At 35.7% G+C, this 27039-nt stretch overlaps 1 protein-coding gene and 1 pseudogene across 1 annotated transcript; both read left to right on the forward strand.

The window, feature by feature from the left end:
- Positions 1-4398: 4398 nt before the first annotated feature.
- LOC130940331 (2-oxoglutarate-dependent dioxygenase 19-like) lies at positions 4399-16534 on the forward strand (annotated as a pseudogene).
- A 7198-nt stretch (positions 16535-23732) lies between these two features.
- LOC130939907 (uncharacterized) lies at positions 23733-26589 on the forward strand. Its single transcript, XM_057867974.1, has 2 exons — positions 23733-24687; positions 24803-26589. Exons 1-2 carry the CDS (start codon positions 23733-23735, stop codon positions 26587-26589), a joined length of 2742 nt encoding a protein of 913 aa, XP_057723957.1.
- Positions 26590-27039: the final 450 nt, after the last annotated feature.

Below are 27039 nucleotides of genomic sequence, written 5' to 3' on the forward strand. Positions count from 1 at the left end.
ATATAAATGCCCAATTAATGAGGTTTTCAGCTCATTTTATTCAACAAGAGAGAGAGCGAGGGTAGCCTGAGAAGAGAAGCGGAGGTGAGGGTTTCACTATTCATCATCACCTTCTTTTGATTATATTTTGAGTTATGGAGCTCCGATCGGCGTGCCATTTGTGGCTACACAAAGCTCTCACCGAGCTCTTTGATAAACAAAGTGGTAAAAAACTTTCAATTTCTTACCCAATTCTCTGCCCTAATAGATTTTGAATTTTGGGGTTTAGTTATATATTGAGCAATTTTGAGATTTTGGTTGTTTAGGTATGATCTAGTATTGGATTATTGTTGAATTTTCCCCTAAATACTCTTGGATGAGGTAAGCCATTTCAAAACCTTTATGGTTTGATGTAATTGTGAGCCCTAGTGATTAATTTTGGTAATTTATATGGATATTGCTTTAATTCTGGTTGATTGGAGTTGAGTTGGTGATTTGAATTTGCTTGAAATTGAGCTTTTTGTGGTTGAGCTTTGTAGAACTTGTTGAAGGTCATTTTTGGTAATTTTGTATTTGGAAGAAAATCGGCCAATGTATGATTTCGGTTTCCAATAGATAATATGTAATGTTGCGTGAGACTTATGTTAGTAGACCTTAGGATAAGATTGAATTGATGATGATTGGTGATGATTATTGATGTTGATGATAAATGATAAGGATTATTAGTTTTGATAATGATATATTAATGAATAATGATTGTGACGGATTAGAATGGTGTAAATATGGTATAATTGATGGTTGAATTGATAATTGTTGAGATTGGTAATTTATGAGTAAGAATTGTGGAAAGAGTTGATAATTGTAAACTTAATGGTAAGGTGTTGTATGGTTGAACAATAATGGAAGTGTAATTGGTAATGTATATGAATGTGTAGGATTGGAATTGAGTATGGTTAAATTGAAATGAGATTTTTTGAGTTTTGAAAACTAGAAGATTTTGCAAGTTTTGGTGAAAAACCTATTTTTGACAAATTTCAACAGGGCATAACTTGGCTTCCGGACCCCAAATTTTATGAAACTTGTTTTGAATGAAAATGGGTCCGTAAAGTTTATGCCATTTCAAGAACGGATGAAAAATAATTTTTGACGAAAAAGTTATGCGTGTTTAAAATTTGGTGTAAAAAACTTATTTCCGCAGCAAAATAACTTTTCTGAAAAAATTGAAGGTAGGTGTACGCGGAACAGGCTATTCGTACGCGGAAATAGACCCCTATCCAGTACCCATGCGTACGCAGCACTGGGTTGCGTATGCACAAATGACACTTTTACGCTCACGTGTATGCGACCTATAACAATCTGGGTTTTTGAAAATTAAATGATGAGTTATTCATAATTTATTATATTTATGGAGAATTTTATTTAAAGAAAATTATCTTTCTAAAAATAATTAAATTATATTTTTATCATACCTTAAGTTTAAAATCTAGTAGAATTTATAAATTTTTTAAATAATTGAGTATTTTCGTATTATAAATTCAAAGTTTTAGTAATTAAAAATAATAAAAGTTTTATACAATTTAATTTGAATAATTGAAAGTTTTGGTTAAAATTATAAACTAAAAAAAATTATTTATTTATCACTAATTTTAAATTAGAAACATTTAATTAAAAATAATTTGTGATTTGAAAAAAAAATAAATAGCATTCTTAAAGTTAATTATATTGGAATAAGTTTGATTTTAAGTTAATAACCCAAACCCTAAATCCCAAATTTTAAACCTAATTTCACTGACCCTAAACCCCCTCACCCTAACATCTGTCAGCCTCCTTTTCTTACCTACATACACGTACTTTCACACTCGTCTACTCTTTAGTGAGCCATGCTTACCCTTCCCTCACTATTCCACGTTACCCATTTTTCACCACTTCTTCACAATACACGTTCATCACAATCGCTAAATGGAAAATACATACAGAGAGAGCAAAGAGGGAAAGAGAGAAGAGAGGGGGATCAGGGAGAACAAGAAGAGAGGAGGGAGTCGCGTCCTGCGCCAAGCCACCGTTGAAGGCCTGTTGAAGGCTTGCTGCCGTCACACGCATGGGCGTCGGGGAGCAAAATCGCGAGGGAGAGGGGCATCGTCGATGTTATTTAGCAAAGAAGGAAGAACTGCACAAGAGAGCCAAGGAAGAAGATGCAGCCACAGCCACTCACCCCAGCCATGCCACCGCCGTCGAGCCCAGACAAGTGAGGGGAGAAGCGGGATTAGAACCCCGACGAACTAGAGGAGTTGTGCTTCAGTGTTGTCGCCGCCATGGAGAACCGTCACTGTTGAAGCTCTGCTGCGAATGCTTCTGCCATGGCCGTTACTCTTCCATGCCGCTGTCATGGGTGCTGTCGATGTAGTATCCGTTGTGGTGAATTGGAGGCTGCCGCTGAGTTGCATGTGGCTGTCGGAGCTGCCCTCACTAACGCTGCTGGTATTGCTAGTTCAGTTCGAGTTTGATGCTGCCATAATTTCGCCTTTGATTCCTCCTAAATGCAACGTTGAGGTAGGGGATTTGTTTTAAAAATAAAGGTTTTAAATTATGAATGCCATTAAAATTAAATGAGTAACTGCAAATGGTTTATGGTTGCTTTATGTGAATAATTGATGGAATTAAGCTAAGTTATAACTATAATTGGTAATTGATTTATTGATTTAATGTAGTAATTATTGATGATGATGTTGTGTCTTGAAGTTATACTTGCTGCTAGTATTTGTTAATGATGATTTTGCATATTGAATGTTGTAAGGGTTAGAATTGTAGGTAATAGGTAATTATTTAGATGCAATTTTTGATTGATGATGATGAGCTAGTATGATTGATGTTGCTGAAATTATGCTAATTGGTTAAATTATTGTTGTTAGATGAAGTGCAGATTTTTAATGTTGTGAAAATGTGATCATGTTATGTTTATCGTATAAATGCTTGATGTTTATGGATTTGAAGCTCTTAGGCAAAATTAGGGTATAATTCATGTAGAAATAGTGATAAATAATGAGAATTATTGATTGGTATGAGTTAGGAACTCAAGGGTCGGATTTGGTTAGTGAAAATTAAGAAGTCTTGCTGCAGAAATTTTTAAACAGATTGGACAGCACTTAAAATAAAAACTGGGAGTAATCTAGATATAACTTAAGATATAATATCTTTCACATTTGAAAAACTGAACGTGTCGAACCTTTCTATTTCTTTTCTTTGATGTTTTTTAAAATGGAGCTGATATGACCCTTTTTCATCTTATATCAATTTTCGAAGACAAAAATTTTTGTAAAATGAGTAGGATATAACAACTCGAGTTTTTGAAAATTAAATGATGAGTTATAGAAATGGAGTTAAAACTGTTTCCAAGTAAAATTATTTTTCTAATATGAATTAACAATTTGTATTTACTCGGTTTATTGTGGCGTTCACGTTCTCTACTGAGAACGTGTGGCTTTGTTCTCACCCTAAAAATTTTTAAAAAATCTTTTCAAAGATATAGACAGGACGACTGATCGAAAAGTTACGGACGAGAAAAAACTTGTTTGGCTAGTTACTTCTAGGTTTATTCTTCTCGCCCTTAATATTTTAAAATGTATTTTTATAGCGGGATAAATTTACAGTTGAGTCTTGTATGATCAGTTAATATGTATTAAATGTAATTATGTGAATATTATATTTATCCGACTTAGTTGAGCTTTAAATCTATAAAAAATTAAAAAAGAATTACGTTTTTTTTTTTAAAATTATTGATAAATTAACGTATTGAGACTCAATATTGAATAGCTAATAAAAAAATAGAATAATAACGCTTTATTTTTAGTATAATTATAACATATTAAAAATTAGAGTGTTACATAACTAATAACATACGTACTGGGATTCCTTTTCTGTTTCATAACTAGCAATGATGCAGTTATGCAGTTATTTAACCCATCTAATAACTAGCAATGATGCAGTTTTGTAGTGATTATTAAAGATAAAATAAGTGTGGCTAATTTAATAACTAATGACTTCAGATCTTTTAAATTTTGTTTTTCATTTGAAAAAAAAATGTAATTTTTTATTATTTATTTTATAAATAAGACAAAAAAATATATTTAGAAGTAAAAAATTATATTTTATTCTCTCAAATATAAAAAAAATTTAAAAAATGCAAATTCATTTTGAATGTCAATTTACTTTTGCAAAACTAGCTAATTATATTAAAAGAATGATTTAATATATATAAGAGGCACGCGTGATTTGTCCTGAGTATAATATATAGACAAACCAAGTCACGTTCTTATAATTAATTTATGACAACTTTGCTCGATAATATATATATTCACACAACCCCGCCATCAAATATCAGCATATCATCCCCTCTTTGGAGATTAAAACAAAAAGAGAGAGATGTTCAGTGCTAAGAAGTTAGCAGAATCATCTAGTAGTAGTAGTAGTAGTAGTGTGGTGGGTCTTCCCTCAGAATATGTGTATCTGAAAAATAATAGCGATGAGAAATACATTATTTTGGACGATGAAGAAGCTCAAAATATTACAATTCCAACAATTGACTTTTCGCAGCTTATCTCTTCCAATTCCACTGACCGTTCTAAGGCAATCCAACAATTATCATGGCCTACTGGGGTTTCTTTATGGTAACAATATTCAACCTCAAATATCATGTATATATATATATATATATATATATATATATATAAGATCGATCCTTTGCCAGGGCTTGAACTCAGATTCTTAGCAGATACATTTCAATCTGGAGTTCGAGTTGTTATCATGCCGTCCTGATAGTTCGAGGGCTGGGAAGATGCCATCATCGGCTGTTTCAAACTCTTGAGATCGAAGTTAGCACTAAAGTAAACCATTGGGGAATAGGATTATCAGCCTAGAGCGGAGCCTTTAGGGTCAGACATATATATATATATATATATATATATATATATATATATATATATATATATATAAAAGGTTTGATTGTGTGTTTATAATACTATTTTCAAAAGTTTAAGTTGATATGAGAAGATATTAAAAAATTATATTTTTGAAACATTTTTTATTTTGAATTCGCGTGAATATTGTGTATATGATTTTTTTCATGGATCTTTTGAAATTAATAAATATCAAACTTTAGACTTTTAAATTATAAAAATTTTAATATTGTTATGATACTATATTACTTTTTGTAAAAATTTATACCGATAAAAAGAAGCACATGAATATTTATATTTTTAATAAATTGAATTGTAATTTTTCAAAAACAATTTATCGACTTTTACAAAATCATTTGAAAAGATAAGCGTTTTTTTTCAAATATATATTTACATATATATTGAAGGATCATATTGATTATTTATTTTATTCTTGAACGTATTTTTTTGGTATGTAAAATGTTTTTCTTTCTACAGGATGAAAATTGTAGTTTTATAAAAGAAGACAATCTTTTTAGTCAATTATCGACCGTCAACAAATCCTTTTTTTTAATTTGGACAATTAACAAAGGTAAAAAAAAATATTCTTTTTCCTTGTAGGAATAATGTATTTGTAAAACAGCCACAAGATAGCCCACAACTATCACACGCATGTAAATACGAAAAGTAATTCAACTATATTATTATAATCACATTGCTGCCATTTCTAATCAATGAATAGAATTAAAAAAAAAAAGAGTTCCATTCTGTTTACTTCTATCAATGATAAAACACTTGTGGATTCTTGACTAATATTGCAGCTTATCAATCATGGGGTGTCGCAGACACTGAGGGAGGAGCTGCTTAGGGCAAGCCAAAGCTTTTATGATTTGCCTGAGCAAGATAGAAAGCAATATGAAGGAGGGAATATATTGGATCCAATAAAGTTTGGGACAAGCTTCAATGTCAATGTGGAAAAGAACCTTTTGTGGAGGGATTATCTCAAATGCCATGTTCATCCTCATTTTCATGCTCCACTCAAGCCCACAGGTTTTAGGTATGGCTCTCTCCCTAATAATAATTAACTGAAAACCCAACAATAATATATTTAGATAAAAGCTCACGTAAAATTGTCTTCATTTGAAGTTAATAATTTAAAATTATTAGATAATAATTTAATTAAATTTATTAAATTATCTAAGAATGGTCAAATATCAATTTCACATAAAAATAATTATATATAATAAGTTTTCACCATACATTTATTGCATAATTTTGAATTGTGATTATCATTATATTGCAATGAAAAGAAGAACAGAAAGTAAGTAAATTCGACCATTGTAATTGTAGTTATTAATACCAATATTATGACCGCTTGTTATTACGGACCACAATTAAAAATTACAAAAATAATTGAAAAATAATAAAAAAAAATCAGTACCAATCAATCTAAAATTAATTTATTTTATATTTTAAATTATTATTTATTTTATTTAATATTTTAATTATCACTGAAATAATTAAATAATTTATTATAATAAATAATTATAAATGTTACATAGAATTATGAATATTAAATTAAATAAAATAATTTTAATTTTTGGTTTTCTTAGCATTGTAAAAATTGAAGACAATAAAAAATTAATCTAAAATAGTTTAAAATTATGTTATTTTATATTCCTTAACTATCATTTGGATCAAAATAATTGAATATTATTATACATTAAGTTAAATAAGATCATTTTTAGTTAGTCTAGTAATTAAGGAATGAAAAATAAAGTAAGTGATAACTAAATAAAGAATGTCAAATAAGGTAACTTTCTATTGAAGACTGATTTTTTTATTTTATTTTTTGAAAATAATTATGATGCAATTTTTTTTTTTTTTGTCTTTTGATGTGTGTACCGTGTTTAATTTAAAATTCATCTCTGTTTGTCAAATTCAATTATTAAGAACTTACTAGTTCAGCTAGACTCAATAATTTCAAAGGAGCTTTTAGGTAATATACAATAAAGTGTTTTTTTTTTTTTTTAATTCAGGTTCTAGAATATCAACAAAATCAAATTACAGGCATTTGCCACTTCCACCGACTCCATTATCATTGAGTAGTTTATTCTTGTATATAGTACATTGATACTAATAATATTTTAACTTCAAATTTTCATCACTACTGTATATAGTTTATATAATTTCTATTCTTCACAGCTTAATTACACAAAGCTAACCTATCCGAACTCATTAAAAATGTTAAAAGATAAAAACAATGTATTTCCCAAAAAAATAAAAATGACATTATTTTTTGGTGACTAAATAAAAAAGACTTAAATATACAAATACATCTTTTTTATTGTATTTTTTTTGGTAAAATATTTTATTTTATTTTATTTTGGAAGAAACGATTTGGGCCTAAATTTGGGCCCAATACAACGTGATTTTGCAGGATCTGTTCTGTTTTAAAAGTTTACTATTAACAATTAAAATTCAAAATAATATAAATATTATAATTAACCGAGATTAACATATTACAAATTGAAAATTTTCAATTTAATTTTGATTATTTTATTTGACTTTAAAGAAAAATAAAACAAACCCCATTTTTCAGTCCCCTAAAAAAGATATATTTGTGTATTTGAAATTTTTTAATTTGTTTTAAAAAATATTATTTTATTTTTAGGAAAAATTTCCTAATTCTATCGGTGCTGGCTAGTAAAATAAAGAAGAGCGTGATAGCGATTAAATAATTCACTCATCACTTGAATTGTACGTTAAACAAATCTAATTGATTTTTAATATACCAGATCCATTATATCTTTTTTGTTTTCCGTGAAATTTTTTAATTTGGTAGATATTTCGAGGCTTACCTAAAATCGGATGATTGGGCTGGAATGAAAGGCCTAAATGTTCAAGGAAGATGGTCTCCAAGTTATTCTTGTCTGGGAGGCGCCGTTCAAGTTGTGTGTTTTGAGGAATGAGGGTGGTAGTTGCAAAGACACTCTGATGCCTAAGTCAGCAAGGGGTTAAGCAGGTTTAGAATATTGGAACCTGGGTTTACCTGAGTGTGTCAGTGTATTTATAGGTGATGATCCAATAACCACCGTTGAAGTAGTTCCACTTCTGATGGTGGATAACCATCCCTTTATCTTAGGGTTGTTAAGATCACTCTTTTAGAAGTTGGTGAGAAATTTAAAGAGGCAATTACTTATTTGAATAAGTGATATCTGCTAGCTTATGTCGAATCCGACCTCTTTGAGAAGGTCGAGTAAACAGTGAAGGCCAACTCTTTGGGTTGGGCCTTTTTTTTTTTACTTTACCGGGCCTGGCCACTTGCGTTTGTGGCTCGGATAACTTTTCTAGCTAAAGATCTTGTTCCGAATTGGTTCCCGCAGATGCCACTATGCACTTCATCTAGGACTTCTTTCGTCTTAGAGGTTGGGACACATTTTAACAATGATGTAGATATTCCCTTTCTATAAAGGACATTTCTCACCAAAGTGTAATTCTGTGCTTCCCTTCTAACTCTTTGAGCCTCCTTTTGTTCATTGGGAAGGATGTCGAATTTTAGATATTCGATTAGTGGTATCATCTATCCGAGATCTTAGCCAGAGACTGGCAAGACGTCCAGCCTATTGTCTGTCTTTGTGACCGAGGGATCCTGGAGAGTTTCTTGTATCAAGCTTCTATTATTTCCCCCAGGTTTGGTACTTGCTAACTTGGAGAGGGCATCTGCTCTGCTGTTAAGTTCCCGAGTTATGTGTCTGACCTTGGTTTTGGGGAATTGCCTAAGATGCTCCATAGTTTTCTCTAAATACCTTTTCATGTTTGGGTCTTTAGCCTGATACTCTCCATTAATTTGAGAAGTCACGAATTGAGAGTCACTGAAGACTACTACTTTGGTTGCTCCGACTTCATTGGGTAGCTTTAGTCCGGCAATCAGGGCTTCATATTTTGCCTGATTGTTGGAGGCCAGAAATCCAAACTTCAAGGATACTTCTATTTGAATTCCTTTCTCATTGACCAGTATTATGCCTGCACTGCTTCCAATTTTGTTGGAGGAGCCATCCACGTATAATTCTCAGGTCGCGGAGGCCTCCTCTTGATCTCCTATGTATTCGGCTACGAAGTCGGCAAGGCATTGGGCTTTGATAGTTGTCCGAGTTTTGTATTTCAAGTCAAACTCGGATAACTCTATAACCCATTGAACCATTCTGCGCACAACATCTTTATTCTGATGAATTTGCTTCATGGACTGGTTCGTTCGAACTCTTATAGTGTGAGATTGAAAATAAGGCCGAAGCCTTCTAGATGCTACTATCAAGGCATATGCAAACTTTTCAAGTTTTTGATACTTTAGTTCAGGGCCTTGTAATGCCTTACTTGTAAAGTAGACAGGATGCTGTCCGACCTCATCTTCCTGTATTAATGCTGACGCCACATCCTTCTCGACGACAGCTAAATATAACACGAGTTCTTCCCTTGCTTTTGGCCAGGTAAGAATGGGAGGTTGGCTTAGATACCTTTTGAACTCTTGAAATGCTTCTTCACATTCAGGAGTTCATTCGAACTGACATCCTTTTTTCAGTAGAGAAAAAAGAGGTAGGGATCTTAACGCTAATCCTGCCAAGAATCTGGATAGAGCTGCAAGTTGGCCATTCAGCTGCTAGACTTCCTTCAAACAGGTCGGGCTATTCATTTCTAGGACTGCTCTACACTTGTCGGGGTTAGCTTCAATCCCCCTTTGTGTTAGTATGAATCCTAGAAATTTTCCAGCTTCCACTACAAAGGTGCACTTATCGGGATTTAATCTCATCCCATACAATCTTATGGTGTTGAAGACTTGCGGAAAATCGTTCAGGAGGTTGGCATCATCTTTGGTTTTCACTAGCATGTCATCTACATACACCTCCATTAGTTCTCCCAAGTGAGGTGCGAACACCTTGTTCATCAGCCTTTGATATGTGGCCCCTGCATTTTTTAATCCAAATGGCATGACCACATAGCTAGCAATAGTTCGCTCTTGGCGTGATGAACGATGTCTTTTCTTGGTCTGGCTTGTAAATCGGGATTTGATTATATCCCGAGTAGGCATCCATGAATGACAAATATTGATATCCCGAGCTAGAATCTACTAGGGTATCAATATTGGGTAGAGTTTATGGGTCTTTTGGACATGCGTTGTTGAGATCAGTGTAGTCAACACACATCTTCCATTTGCCATTCTGTATTTTTACCAACACCAAGTTTACCAGCCAGGTCGGATACTTGACTTCTCTAATAAAGCCTGCCTCTAGCAGAGCTTGCACTTGCTTTTCAACTACTTGAACCCGTTCAGGTCCTAGCTTCCTTCTTCTTTGCTGGATAGGTCGAGATCCCGGATAAACAACCAATCTATGTGACATGAGTTCGAGATCTATTCCAAGCATGTTAGAAGCTTTTCAGGCAAAGAGATCAAAATTCTCTTGTAGGAGTTGTACTAGCTTCTACTTCAGATCTTCTGCTAAATTGGCCCTATATTGGTGTTTTTCCCAATCTTTTGTCCAATTTGTACCTCTTCGGCCTTTCCTCCGGGCTGTGGCCGTAGTTCTTCTTTAACTCGGACTCCTTCGAACTCAATGGTATTGACTTCTTTGCCTTTACCTCTCAGGTTCAAGCTTGCAACATTTTCTCGCCAGCTTCTGGTCTCCTCTGATGGTAGCAATCCCTTCTGGTGTTGGGAACTTCATGTAAAGATAGGGAGTAGAAACTACTGCTCCAAGCCGATTTAGGGTTGTTCTATCTATCAGGGTATTGTAGGCAGAAGCTACATCGACGACAATAAAATCTATGCTTAAGGTCTTGGATTTCATCTCCTTTCCAAAAGTTGTGTGTAGGGAAATAAAGCCTAGTGGCTTAATGGGAGTGTGCCCTAGTCTGAAGAGAGTGTCGGGGTAGGCCCTTAGCTCCTTCTCGTCCAATCCCAACTTATCAAATGCTGGTTTCAAGAAGATGTCAGCTAAGCTCCCTTAATGCACCAGAGTTCTATGAAGATGAGCGTTGGCGATAATCATATTGATTACTACCGGGTCGTCGTGCCGGGCACAATACCTTGCCCATCCTTCTTAGTGAAAGAAATAGCTGGAAGGTCGGACCCTTCGTTTCTGACTTAGTAGACTTCCTTCAAATGCCTTTTTCGAGATGATTTGGCCAGCCCTCCTCCCACAAATCCTACGGATATCATGTGGATATGTTGTTCTGGAGTCTGGGGGTGGACTTCTTCATCCATGACCTTCATCATCTGTTTTTCTTTTTCCATGATTGTTCGACCTTTCCATGAGATTTTTGTCTAGCCGACCTTCTTTGGCCAGCTTTTCTATCACATTTTTTAGGTCGTAGCAATCATTAGTAGAGTGTTCATATAATTTATGATATTCACAGTATTCATTACGGTTCCTCCCCCTTTTTGTTCTTGATCAGTTATGAGGGAGGGAGCTTTTCAGTATGGCAAATTTTCCTGTAGACGTTGACTAGGGAAACTCGCAGGGGGAGTGTAAGAGTGATATCTCCTAGGCCTTTCGGGACTGACTTCTTCCTTTTTCTTGGGTTCCTTCTCCTTTTCTTTTGATTGGTGGGGATGCCCTAGCCGCCAATTTGGTTCTCGTAACCTGGCATTTTTCTCCATATTGATGTACTTCTCAACTCGTTCTTGTACATCACTCAAAGAAGTCGGGTGTCTCTTTGAGATGGATTGAAAGAAGGGTCATTCTCGGAGTCCATTAACTAAGCCCATTATCACTGCTTCTGTAGGCAAGTCCTGAATTTTTAAACATACTTTGTTGAACCTTTCCATGTAGTTTCTCAGGGTTCTCCAACCTCCTGTTTCATTCCTAGTAGGCTAAGCGCGTGCTTGACTTTGTCCTTCTGGATTGAAAATCGCGTGAGGAACTCACGCGAGAGGTCGTCGAAGCTAGTGACCGACCTGGGGGTAGGCCATCAAACCACTTCATGGTCGCCTTTGTTAAATTCGTCAGAAAGGCCTCGCAATGAGTAGCATCTGACGCGTCGGCTAAGTACATCCGACTTTTGAAATTGCTGAGGTGATGCGTCGGATCAGTCGTCCCGTCATAGAGATCCATGTCAGGGATTATAAAGTTTATGGGAACTTGATCCCTCATGATATCTTCGATAAATGGGTCCTCTCCCCCCAATGGGGTGTTTTCCTGATCTACGCGAGAATCCTTTTTTTGGAGATTGGATTCCATCCTTGAGAGCTTTTCTTCAAGTTCTCTTCGTCGCTCGATTTCTCTCCTTAGGTTTCTCTCCGCTTCACGCTGTCACTCTAGATCTTTCTCTAGTTGCTCCGGTCGACCTTGATGGCCATGTAGCAACCCCATGAGGTTGGTCGAATGAGGTTGCCCATCTCTTTCGGGCCGATAAACCTCAGAGGAGATTTTTCTTGGTCCCTGGGTATTCGAGGGGCCCTCACCGTGCGGTCCTTCTATTCCTTGTAATGATATTATCGCTTGGTCGTTGTTGACCGTGTCTTGATGTTCTTGGTCAGACTCAGATGCAATGTGTCCGTCCCCAGGTTAGTTATCTGCCATTGTGAGTTGATTTCTGGGTCCCCGGCAACGGCACCAATGATCCAGAACTTACCTAGAACCAGATGATTGGGTTGGAATGAAAGGCCCAAAACGTTCAAGGAAGGTGGTCTCCGAGTTATTCTCGCCTGGGAGCCGTCGTCCGAGTTGTGTATTTTGAGAAATGGAGGGTGGTACCTGCAAAGACACTCCGATGTCTAAGTTAACAAGGGGTTAAGCAGGTTTAGAATATTGGAACCTGGGTTTACCTGAGTGTGTCAGTGTATTTATTGGTGATGATCCAATAACCACCATTGAAGTAGTTACACTTCTGATGGTGGATAACCGTCCCTTTATCTTAGGATTGTTAAGATCACTCTTCTAGAAGTAGGTGAGGGATTTAAGGAGGTAGTTACTTATTTGAATAAGTGACATTTACCAGCTCATGTCGAATCCGACCTCTTTGAGAAGGTCTGGTGAACAGTGAAGGGCTACTCTTTGGGTTGGGCCTTTTTTGACTTTACTGGGCCTGGCCACTTGTGTTAGGCCAAGGTATGAACTGTAGACAAAGACTAATTTATTGTTAATGTAAATGTTATTTTAGGTTCAATCACTAGCTAATAATTTGATGCATATATAAAATAAGATCATTTAGTTTCCTATAAAACACAGGTACAAATTCAACAAGCGACTATTATTTAGCTAGTTTTATCTATTTCATAATTTCGAGATTTTGACTATTATTAGGTTTGATTGGGCAAATAAGATTTAATTATACTGTTCCCTTTTTAGGTCTATGGTTAACATCCAATACTCGATTTTGAATAGAGAAAACACTAAAATTAATTTCTTTAAAGGTTACGTACGATTTTGGACCCTAACGTAGAGACCAAAAATTTATTTCGTCCCCGACCTTTTTTTCACTACAAAATGGTCCCGAAGGTTTAAATTAATTTTAAAATCGCCAGTCAGACAAAAATACTCCTTCGCTCTTCTTTCCCGAAATCAACCAGAAGTAGAGGTGCTGAGGCACAAGCAAAAGCAGAAACAGAAGCTGGCAGAAGCAGGAAGCAGAAGCAGAATCAACAACAATCAAACAACAACAACCAAAAGAACACCACCAACAACAACAACAATGCATAATGGAATCAATGTAACAACAAAAGCAGAACCAGAAGCAGAAGCAGAAATAACCAGAAGCATCAACAACAACAATGGAATAAAAAGAATAAATAGAAGCAACCATAAGCATCAACAACAACAATAACAATGGAATAAACAGAAGCAAAACAATACTGTAGGGACCTCGAGGGAGAGCAGGTGATCTGCAAATCACGAAGGGAAGGGCTGCGGCGGTGGTAAGGGAGGAGGGGCTGCGGCAGTGAACTGCGAATCACATGGGGAGGAGAGCTGCGATGGTGGTGGCGGATTGCGTGGAAAGGGCTGCAGCAGTGGTGGAGACGCTGCGAATTGCGACGAAAACGGTGATGCGGTGGTGGCTGATAGCAAATCGCGATGAGGAGGGCGCTATGGTGGTCGGCGGCGCTGCGAGGGCAGGAGTGTGGCGAGCTGGACATGGTATCCCTTAGCGTCCCCGTTCCTCTCTTCTCTTTCTCTCTCCCTCTGATCTCTCCTCTCTTATCGTTAGTGTGAGGTATATGTTGAGGAAGAAAGGAGCAGTGGCGAGAAAGCAACGGTGGCAGTGAAGAGCAGCGGCGGCAGCGGCGAGGAGATTCCCCACCTTCCCTTTCCTTTTTCCCCTCTTCTTTCCTGGAAACACCCCCCAAAGCGCGACTCTCCCTTCCCGCTTTTCTCATTTTCTTTTTTTTTTATATAACTTTTTACTTAAGAGTAATTTGGTAATGAAAATAAAAAATTTAGTAAAAAGAGATGATTTTAAAATTAAGTTCAATTTTTAGGACCATTTTGTAGCAAAAAAAAAAAAAAATGGAGACGAAATAAATTTTCGACTTCTACGTTAGAACCAAAAACATACTTAACCCTTTTTTCAACTAACTTTGTAATATATTCATTATATCCTTATAGGCCATTTTCTTTAAAATTTGAATAATTTGAGACTGATTACTCTTCAAAGATAAATTAGTTTTTTTTTTTGCCTGAATAAATAAGTATTTTTATTTATGTTGGTTTTCATTAAATTTTTGCAGCAAAATCATAGAAACATTTTGCAAAACGAGTAGGGAGATAACTGGAGAGTTTACTAAAAGGAATATCAATAAGCTTGGGCCAAGAGGAAAACAACATACACAAAGTGATCAATTATGAATCGGGCTTCCAAATATTTGTTATTAACTTTTACCCACCTTGTCCTAAGCCTGAGTTAGCAATGGGTCTACCTCCACATTCAGATCATGGGCTTCTAACCTTATTGCTACAAAATGATCTTCAAGGGTTTCAAGTTCTTCATAGTTGCAAGTGGATCCCTATCCAACCTTTACCCAACTCCTTTCTCGTTAACACTGGGGATCACATGGAGGTAAAGCAATATTCACTGAAGACCCAAATAAAAAAAGCTATATTCACTTTTTCATTCAATTTAATTAAAAAAAAATATTATTTAAGTTAACCTTTATTCTTAATTTTCTCCCTGACATTTAAAGAAAACATTCTAGTAGAATTATATTACGGTGGTTATAGTACTTTAAAAAATATTGCTAAAATTAAAGTCACGCTATTTATTGTTTAACAACTCTTTAAAATAGTATTACTTCAAAAAAATGTTATCAAAATATAAAAAAAAGTATGACTTTAATTTTAATAATATTTACATAATCATTATAATTAGCATAACGTAGTCATATTAAAATTCACCATGTTTAAAAGTTAAAATATTTTATTTTTATTTTAAATTTTTTATTTCGTCTCATATTAGTTTTCTAATCAAAATTAAATTTTTTTCTTCTTACTTTTATTATTAAGCTAGTTTTACTAGAATCACATTCCAGTAATAATTGTAATTATAATTTTTGCCGTTACTTAAAAGAAAATCATAATGAATAAAAGAATATTTTTCAAAAAATAAATTTAAATTTTAACTAAAAAATTAAACTAAAATAAAATAAGATATTTGAATAAAAGTAAAATATATAAAATATTAGAGATAAAATTAAAATTTAGTTTAAATGATAGAAGCTAAAATAGTATATATTTTATCCTTTAACTAATTTTTTTATCTATCTGTATATATTTATAACAGAATAATAAAAAATTTTCACGTGATTAAACTTTTTCATGAACACTAAGACTTAGTTTGATAAAGCTTTTTGAAAAGGTGTTTGTGTTTTTTAAAAGCACAAGTTTATGTTTGGTAAATAAAAAATACCATATACTTGTACTTGTAGCTTTTAAAAGATCGATATACTTTTAAAAGCAGCGAAGGTAGAATTTTTTTAAAGTTGGCTTGTACTTTTTAAAATTTAAAAGTCTAATATAACCTCATATATTAACTAATTTTTAAATTTAAAACTTAAATTTATATTTTTTTGTAGTATTTTTTAATTTTAAAAATTATTTTACTAAACATAATTGTTATTGTTTGTATTTATTTAAAATAATTTTTAATTTAATTTATCAAATATAAATGATACACTTCTTATAAAATCATCTTTTAAAAAATAATTTTTATAAACTATTTTTCAAACAATAAAACTTTACCAAATTAAGCTAAAGTACATCCATATACAGTGCTGTCTATATAGTTTGGTTGTTCAAAACTAGCAAATATAAACTACTTTTCGCATCTAGTCCATGAAAATTATTTTAAAATATATATAGTTGATTGTTTATGATGAATTATTTAATGCTCAGATACTGACCAATGGAAAATACAAGAGCAACATACATCGTGCTATTGTGAATAATAAAGGTACAAGAATTACCATAGGTGCGGCACATGGGCCACCGCTTGACGACACTTTTGGCCCTGCAACTCAGCTTCTTGGGGAGCATGATCTCCCTTTATATCAACCCATTACATATAGAGATTATATGAATCTTCAGCAAAGCAATGCATTGGACAAGAAGAGTGGCTTAGATCATGTTCGCATTTGAATTGAATGTGTGTTTCGTGTCATGCTGTTGTTTGTAATTTGTGATTGAATTGATTGTGGGAATGAAATTTAGACTTATTAGCTTGTCTAGTTGAAAAATAAATGGAGTTACTACCCCAGGAACGATAATTACTGTATTGTATTGAATTGAATAGAACAGTGAATCTTATATCTGTTTGTATCTATTTTGACTTGTATACAAGTAAATAAAGTTACTATGCAAACCAAAAAAAAAAAAAAAATGTTACTATGCAATTGCTTCAGTACTACGAAAATTATAGGATAATTACTATAAAAACTAGTGAATCTTATATCTGTTTTGACCGTCACCATAGTCTTTATGGTCACCTCACCTAAAAACTGTGATCATAGCCTTATCTATAATCACAGTTTTAGCCGTGAACATAGCCCCTATGGTGACTCCTCCTTAAACCGTGACCATAGCCTTATATATGGTCACGGTTTTCACCGTGGCCATAACTTATCTATGGTAATCTGTTTTATTTTATGAATTTTTTTTTAAAACATAATCACATTTCAAAATGATGATAATCACAAAATAAATCTAAGAATGAGAAATTTAATAAATGTAAATCATAAAAGTTTCATTAAAAAGTAGATATCCATTACAACGCTAATCAAAATAGGGTGTAATTTATCCATTACATGTAATATCGAATAAAGTCTCTTATCAAAATGTAAAGAACACATCAAAATAATACATTTAGATAACCAACATCATTATAAGACCCATCCCATCTTATATTTGTATAGAACATATTTTCTTCACATCATGTCCTCATACTAACAAAAGAAATTAGAACAGAACAAAAATGTTTTTGATGATGCATGCAGTGCAGTTGAGTAATGAATATGGAGCACAAGTTAAATAAGTCAATCAATATAAAAATTTCAACCACTAAATAACAAGGAGCATTTGCTAAGATTTTAAGCCATTTGGTAATGTTTATATGTTTTTAATCTATCTTTGAGTGGAACTTCAACTCCCCTGTTGAAGTCGCTTAAAACTGAAAAAAATCCAGCACAAAGAAACAACCATAACCAAAATAGAAGCTTAAAAAACAAGGTAATACCGAAATACTATTATTAGCTTCCAACCCATCAAACAAATTAAGTAATGAACACAAACGAAACAGAAAAATCAGATCGAGTGTGAAATCAATAGACAAAGTCGAATTTAAAATAATAATAATGCTGATTGCTATATATTACTGAGTACTGAGTCAATGCTGATTGCTACCCTTTCACTTTCATATATTATTATTGCTTTATCTATTTTTCTATACCTTCTGAAAGAAACAATGGTAGGTTATGCATCTTACTTCGTAATTAGTTTCTTACTCTTCTATTCAATACGTACTCATGGAGCCAATTAGCCAAATGTCCAATTTGATGACCATGTAACATCTTTTTAATTTGATAAAATAGTGCAATTATTTTATATAGTGGTTGAAATTTTTAATTTGATAACGAACTAGATTCTATTGTAGATTCGCTTAAGGCCAATAAAATCAATAATAAAATTAACATCAACAGCAATCAGCCACTATTAAGCAATCAGCCACTATTAATTTAACTACTAATTTCGACAGTACTTACTTCCATATCTTTTGACACATGGTTCGATCCCAGTGAAGGAGGAATGCTTCGCCTCGCATCATTTGGTGTACTACTTGCATCAGGCAGAGATTGTTGGACAGCTTCTATCATTACTTGTACTTGTTCCGTACTCATACTAGGATTAACTTGTTGCAACAATATTTTGATCAAGCTCGTTAAACCATCCAACTTGGAAGTTAAGTTATTTTGATTTTTCTCCATAGTTGAAACCACTTCAGTATGTTGTTGTTGTTGCATTTGTCGGATTTGCTTATCCTTTTTAAGAGAGGATTTTGTGACTGATCGACCATAGAAATGAACTCTACCATGTCTCTTCTTTCCAAAAACCGTTTGAAGCACTTCATCATCACTGTATCCAGCTTGCTTTAAATTTTGAAGATGATTCTATTACACAGAAGGAAAATTGAAATAAGTTCATGTACGCATATGCTGAAAATAAAAAAATGATTTACACATTTCTTTTAGTGTACATTTCTACGAAACTAAACAACTCACAATCGTCTCTTGTGTTTTCGAATCAGTCTCTCCTTTCTTGTTAGTACGAGTTACAAGAAACATCTCAGACTGTGATGGATCTTCATTGTCCTCTTTTTTTGCACGCTACAAAGAAACCACCAAGATTACTCGAAGTCAACACAGATGAAGTCAACACAAATGACATGAAAAATGTAAAGATACTTAAATACGAAGCACAAATATAATACCAATTCAGCACGTACTAATTCAAAACTAACTGGACCCATTCGATGATTTTATTTTTGTTTGGATCTATTTTCACGATTTTTGTCAGAAATAACCTACATACTGTTGCAATGTAAAAATACATAAAGTTAGTTAAATACACGATACCATTAATAAAGCCAAGAAAGTTGTAAAAATAACTTACTTTGAACTAATTTTCTAAAATGCAGTTTAGGTACAGTAATTGGACGATTTTTCATCATCTCTCTGAATGAGATATACGGTGTATAGTGATATTTTTTTATACGTTTCTTAAATTGCTTCTATGACTCTCCAATGGTATCTATCACCCAAGGCTCAGCATCACTTGGAATGTTATATTTAAACTACGAATAAATAGTGAATTATGTTATTTTATCATACAATGCTAAGCCTAATTGTAAACAATTTAAAAAGGAGAATGGTCTAGTTACCTTTGCATAATCCAACATTGAAGTTTTAGTCTCACTTGACACAGCTTGCCAACTAGTATATAATAACGTGACCAAATTAGAGTTTCTTGCAAGTGTACCTAAGAATCAACTAAACAATTAAACCTGTGTCTTTGTTGGGCCTATAGGTCTGTCATTGCACCATGTTAACTCTATCTGTGTCTCCATAGCATGAATATGCTTGAGTTGGGTGGAACCACGAACTTTTTTTTGGTACCTATTTCAATGTCATTACTAGAGAATATTAACAAGAATACTAATAAAGTAAATAAAAGAGTAATCAACTAAATACAAGAGTTAGGTTGATGTCTTTCACTATTTGCTATTGAAGAAAAAGGATAAAGGCATTACCGAGTTGACTGTCACTACTATCACCAACACTTGGATTGTGATAATCATAATCATATTCATATTCTTCATCATTTTCATCCAACGATATCCCATATTTTTCGAAGAATTCATCCAAAGTCATAGCTGGGATAAGAGACTTAATCTTATGTTCTTCTTCGTTGGCATCTTCTTCATTCGATTTCTTCATCAACATCTTCTTAATGGTCGGCTTCTTGCTTTGACCATCAGCGTCATTGGTATTCATCTTGGTTTTATCATCTTCCACCTTTGATTTCTCCATTGGCACCTTCTTTTTAGACGGCTTCTTCCCACTTTGACCCTCATGTTCATTGGCTTTCATCTTGACTAGATGATTTTCTTCGTTGCAGTTCTTTGTTGGCATCTTAATTTGATCCTTACGGTCTTTCATGTTTGTTATCTTCTTGGTTGCCATTTTGCTTTGACCTTCATTGTCAACTCTTGTTAGCTTCTTTTTCGACATCTTTCCCTTTTTCATTGTCTCATGTTTACAACTATCCCCAAATGCAGCTAAAACATGTTCCTTTTTTATTTGAAATTGTTTTAGCAATGCATAAGTACTCGTGAATTAAATTTTTCCTGAATTTTTTATTGGACTCCTTGTAAGAACCGCAACTAATTAACCGGGTAATTAAGTGAAATAATTGCTCAAATTAGGTTCCGAAAGGTTAGAGAGAGAATTTGAGGATTTAAAGATGATTTTTGGACTCAGTGGGTCTTTCTGAGTTAGAAAATGTGCTTTCTACGAAAAACTGTGAAAAAATTACGAACCGGCAGTTGAACCGGTTGAACCGGTTCAAGTCTGCCCAGTACCGCACAATAAAAAGTGAAAACCGTCAAAAAACTTAGAAAAACATTAGAAATGGAAAACCGGGCTTTAATTTTAAAGGTTTGGCCCGAAGTTAGGCCAAACGGGCTAAAAACGCTAACGGGTTGGACCGGGCCCAAGTTGGGCCCAAGCCCAACATATAAATACACTTAAATGAACCCATTTCAGCCACTTTCACCCTCATAACCTAAACACAACAGCAGCTGAAGTGAGGAGAGAGGTGAGAGCTTTCCACCATTGTTACTATTCACTTCAAACTTCCCAAGCTCATGTCTTGAGCTACGGAGCTCCGATCGCCGCACCGTTTGCGGCTACGCGTTCCTTGTGAAGAGCTCTACAAAACTCATCCAAGAAACCCTCAAGGTAATCACGAAATCCTTCCAGTTCTGCTCTTCAAAATTTCGGGCTTTATTAGAGTTTTGGGTTAAATGGGTTTTTGTGATTTTGGATGTTTAGGTTTGCTCTAATCCTTGCATAGCTTTGGATTTGTGTTGTCAAATCTGTTGGGAAAGGTAAGAGCTCTTAAACCTTTGTGAGATTATGCTTATGTTGAACCCTAGGTTGATTTGTGGTGATTTATATGTATATAGTTTGATTATTGTGGCTTTGGGAGCTTTTGGAAATTATTTGTGCTTGTTGGAGTGGATTTGAAAGCTTGGATTGTGGTTGGAAGCTTGTTGGTGCTCATTTTGAGTTTGGGTGCATAAAGGGAATCAGCCAAGGTATGGTTTCGGTTTCCTCTATGTAGTATATAATATTCATGGACACATAGGCTAGTGACCAATAGGATAGGTTGAACTAAAATGATGGTTGGTGTGGTAAATGTTGATGAATTGATGAATGTTGAGTTGATTGTGATGAATTATAATGATATGATGATGTTGAATGATTGTATGGATTGGAAGTTGGTTCTTATGATGATTGTAGTGTTATGATTTATGAAATGGTGGGCTTGATGGTGATTTTGATCATAAGTGTTATATGGTTGATGTTGGAATTGAGAATAATGAAATGAGAAGGAAAATGTGGTGAGATTGATGTATTATGCTATAACAGGTACATTTTGATGAAAAATGGAGCTTTGGATGGTTTGGTATTATTTGGTATGGGTATGGTGAGATAGAGTGGTAATTGTGAAGTTTGGAAAAATTGAGTTTTTGGTGAACTTTGTTCGATCATAACTTTTGCCTTGGTTTTTGAAATTGATTGAAAATTGTTTAGAATTAAAGATCTTTGAAAACTCTTTGAATCGGTATAAAGTTTGTGAAAATTGGAATTTTGTAGAGGAAGTTATGATCATTCAAAGTTGGTGTTAAAAATCTGAAATTTTACAAAGTTGCAGAGTTTCATGATTTTTGATATGTGCGGGTGCACACGTCTTGTTTCTCAAAAATTTATTTGTTTTCAACTATTTTGCCTTCCCAACAAGGTTGTAAGCTTCTATAACACTATTTTAAGACGTTTGGGCCTAGTTTTGAGTATTAGAACATGGGATATAAATTAAGGGCTCTAGTACATGATTTTAAGATAAAATTAGAAAACGGAGGCATAGGTTTCTGGCGTGCTGAGAATGGTTTGACGTTAGGTGAAGGATGATTGGTATATGAGATGAGGAATGATGGATCTATGTATACTGAAAATGCTTTTGAAAACCACTGGAATAATATTTTTACATGACATTTTGAGACGCTATGCGCCTGGCAGGGACGGTGGTTAATCCCGCCTGTCGAGGTAGCGGCGGCGGCGTAAGGACGGTGGTTAATCCCGCTTACGTTGAGATGTGAGGTCTGAGGCAAGAATATCCCGCTCGCATCCCTTCGAATCTATAGGGCGAGCAGGCGCCGGTACCTGGACAGTGATCCGGGCACTATATCTCGGGGGTTCCCATATGAGAAATCCGAAGGGCGACGTCTCCATGGAGATGTGTCGGGTTGGCAGTTGAACCGACAATGTGATATCACAGCCAGTAGGGCAGGCATTCATCATATGCATTTCTTATCTGCTTGTATGCTTTGTCTACTTGTAATGGTTTGCCTAATTGAATAACATGCTTACTTGCTATCTGAATTATTTGCCATATATGCTACTACTTGTGCTTTATTTGCTTTGAATATTATCTGTGTTTTCTGCTGGGATTGAGGAGGTTCGGAAGGCGGTGGCGATGGGATCGCATGGAGGATCGGTTGGTGAAGGCTGTGGGACAGCGGTGTTTGGTTAGAATAGAAATGCCTTAAGATAGATAACCTGGTTTATTTAAGTCAAGTTGGTATATTATGCTTAAATGTTTTAGAATGCTTTAAGTTGAATCTTGTGATGGATATGAAGCTTAGGATTGCCTTTGGCGTCCCGGGGTCTTATATCCTATATCACTGGGAACTGTTACCATACTGAGAACCTCCGGTTCTCATACCATATTGTTGTTGTATTTTTCAGATGCAGGTCGCAACCCACCTCGGTGAGTTGCTTTGGTTGGTGACAGGAGCGGAGAATCTTGGATCATTTTGGAGTTCTTTTTGGTTTATTTTGTTTATACATCTCTCTTTTTGTATTTTATTTTGCATAGAGGCATGTATTCGAGAGAACAAAACTTGTATAAGCTGTTTTCACTGTATGGTTTTGTGTATCAGTATATGGCTAGCCGGCTTAAACTTCGCGAGTCATGGCTAGTTCTCTATGATATTATATATTTATCTTTTGTTATATCTTGTTTGTTTCTTATGCCTTAAGCTAGTAGCTCCGTTAGTACGTTTAAGCTTCGAAATTCTGTTTTTGAGCTATATCTTTCATCGGGCTTCTAGATTATACTATTCTTTCTATATATATATATATATATATATATATATATATATATATATATATATATATATATATATATATATGTATGAGTTTAGAACTGTCGTAATCTCTGATTAACCTTGGCTTTATGACGCGAGGTAAGGCTTAGGCTAATTAGGGTGTTACATTTAGTGGTATCAGAGCGGTTCGTCCTCGTGAGCCTGAGGGATGGACCGATTGTGCTTCATTGCATACTCTGTGTGTCTTTTCTTTGATGCTATTAGGTTATCTATTTGATATATGCATAGCATGCTTGTTTGTGAGTGCCTGTTTGGGATAATTGAAGCACTAGACTTTTGATATTGAGACTGATCACCTTGATATCTATTGTTTGGTGTGGACAGGAATCCTACATGGCTACTCGCAGGCGAGGTCGAATGCGTACACGGGGAAGTAGGAATGAGCAACCAGCTGATAATCACGCCGAATTCATGGCGGCGATGGCGAATCTCGCTAACACCATGGAAGCTAATGCTGTTGCGACTCTGCAAGCAGTGCAGAGATTGGGCCAACCGACTGGGAATGGCAACGAAAATGGGAATGGCGAAGGAAATACCAATGATAATGCTGAGGGTAACGGCGATAACACAGGAGGAATTCCGATGACCTTGGCGACGTTCCTCAAGGTTCATCCTCCAACTTTCCGAGGATCCACAGATCCTATTGAAGCGGACCACTGGTTCCAGGCTATAGAGCATGCTTTACAGGCGCATCATGTTCCTCTCAATCAATATGTAGAGTTTGCCACTTATCAGCTAGCAGGAGAGGCCCAGCCCTGGTGGCAAGCTCAGTGTCGTTTGCTACAGCTTCAGAACACCGACATTCCATGGGAGGTGTTCCAAACGGCTTTCTACAAGAAATACTTTCCTGAGTCTGCAAGGGAAGCAAAGGAGATGGAGCTAATGCAGCTGAAGCAAGGTTCCATGTCTGTGGCAGAGTACACCAACAAGTTCGAAGAGCTTTGTAGGTTTTCTCGGGTATGTCAGGGTGACCCGGAGACTTTCGAGAGCTGGAGGTGCATTAAGTACCAAAGGGACTTGAAGGACAACATTATGACTGCTGTGGCTCCTATGGAGATCCGTATCTTCTCCGACTTGGTGAACAAAGCAAGGGTAGTGGAGGAGTATGCCAAAACAGTGGCGGCATCTAAGGACACTCATGGAGGGAGCTCTAGTCGTAGGCGTGGCAAGTATTTTCATCCTAGAGGACAAAGCTTCAAAAGAGGGGGATATACTCCTCAAGGCCAATGGGGCTTCAGAAAGAATAATCAGAATCAGTTTCAGTATGCTAAAGGAAGAGGAAATCAGAGTAAGAGTTCTCCGGATTTAGCTTGTGATCGTTGTGGACGTTTAGAGTTCTCCGGATTTAGCTTGTGATCGTTGTGGACGTTTTCACCCTTATGACTCATGTAAGATTGGTTTAGGTGGTTGCTTCAAGTGTGGGTTACCTGGCCACATTGCGAGGGATTGCCCTCGTGGGAGGAATCAGAATGCGGGCCAGAGTCAGCATCAAGGTCGAGTCTTTGCTGTTAATGCCAAGGATGCTTCCAAGGCGGATCCTTTGATGAAAGGTATATGTCTAATTGGTGATAAATCCTCAGTTGCATTATATGATACTGGAGCTTCGCATTCGTTTATTTCATTTGCTAAAGTTGAGGAATTAGGCTTGAAAGTATCAGAGTTACCTTTTGATCTACATGTACATACTCCGCATCAAACAGTTATGACTAGGTCAGGTTGTAGACAAGTAGGTTTCAAGCTTGAGGGCAGAGACTTTGTACACGATTTGATCTGTTTACCAATGGTGGGGCTGGAGATGATTTTGGGATTTGATTGGTTGTCGAAGAACTGGGTTTTGTTGGATTGCTTTGAACGGACAATTCGGTTTATACCGGAAGGAGAAAATGGAGTAGTGGTAGCTACGGGGTATTACCTAAACTCTGTAATGGTGCACTATAGTGGGGAGGAGTGTCAGGGTTATATTCTGTTGGCTGCTAATGCGTTGGGCAATGCCCACAACTTAGATCAAATTCCGGTGGTTAGTGATTTTCCAGAAGTGTTCCCAGAAGATATCCCTGAGTTCCCACCTCAAAGGGAAATTGAGTTTGCGATTGAATTGGTGCCGGGAGCTGGACCAGTATCGATTACACCGTATAGAATGGCTCCTATAGAGCTGGCAGAGCTAAAGACTCAGTTGGAAGAGCTTCTGAATAAGAGGTTCATTCGACCAAGTGTATCACCGTGGGGAGCGCCAGTTTTATTGGTGAAGAAGAAAGATGGAGGGATGCGTTTGTGTGTGGATTACCGACAGTTAAATAAAGTGACAGTGAAGAACAAGTACCCGTTGCCAAGGATAGATGACTTGATGGATCAATTGCAAGGAGCTGGAGTGTTTTCCAAGATTGATTTAAGATCCGGTTACCACCAGATAAGAGTGAAGGAAGATGATATCCCTAAGACTGCCTTTAGAACACGCTATGGACACTACGAGTTTGCGGTAATGTCTTTTGGGTTAACGAATGCACCTGCTGTTTTCATGGATTACATGAACAGAGTGTTTCGTCCCTTTTTGGACAAATTCGTGGTGGTTTTCATAGATGACATCTTAGTTTACTCTAAGACGGTAAAGGAGCATGAAGAACACTTGAGGATTGTATTGCAAATCTTAAAGGAGCGAAAGTTGTACGCTAAGTTGTCAAAGTGCGAGTTCTGGAAGGAGGAAGTAAAGTTCTTAGGCCACGTGGTGAGTAAAGGAGGAATAGCTGTAGATCCTTCTAAAGTAGAAGCGGTGATGGAATGGGAAAGACCGACGACTGTGACGGAAGTCAGAAGCTTTTTGGGTTTAGCCGGATATTACCGGAGATTTATCGAAGGATTTTCCCGGATTGCGCTACCAATGACAAAGTTGACAAGGAAAGAAGTGCCGTTCGAGTGGACATCGGAGTGCGAAGAAAGTTTTCAAACGTTAAAGCAGAGATTAACTTCAGCACCTGTTCTAATCCTACCGGAACCGCGTGAACCGTTTGAGGTATATTGTGATGCTTCTTTGAAGGGTTTGGGTTGCGTGTTGATGCAACACTGGAATGTGGTGGCTTACGCATCGCGTCAGCTAAGACCGCATGAGGTGAATTACCCCACTCATGACTTGGAATTAGCGGAGATTGTGTTTGCATTGAAGATTTGGAGACACCACTGGTGGATGAAATTGTGATCCATGTTCTTTGTATTTGTATGAAATCATTATTATGGCACCAGTTGAATTCACAACTCCGTTCAACTAACCAGCAAGTGTACTGGGTCGTCCAAGTAATAAACCTTACGTGAGTAAGGGTCGATCCCACAGAGATTGTTGGTATGAAGCAAGCTATGGTCACCTTGTAAATATCAGTTAGGCAGATTAAATTTGTTTATGGTTTCGAAAATTAATAATTAGAAGAAATAATAAAAGGGATAGAATACTTATGCAGATTCATTGGTGGAAATTTCAGATAGGCGAATGGAGATGCTGTATGGCTCAAGAACGTCTACTCTCCTACTGCTTCAACTCAATCCTTCTTACTCCCTTCCATGGCAAGCTGTGTATAGGGGTTCACCGTTCGACGATGGCTACTTTTAATCCTCTCGGGAAAATGGTCCTCTGCGGCTGTCACTCGCATGGCTA

The sequence above is a fragment of the Arachis stenosperma genome, chromosome 7 (assembly GCF_014773155.1).
Source record: "Arachis stenosperma cultivar V10309 chromosome 7, arast.V10309.gnm1.PFL2, whole genome shotgun sequence".
Taxonomy (NCBI): domain Eukaryota; kingdom Viridiplantae; phylum Streptophyta; class Magnoliopsida; order Fabales; family Fabaceae; genus Arachis; species Arachis stenosperma.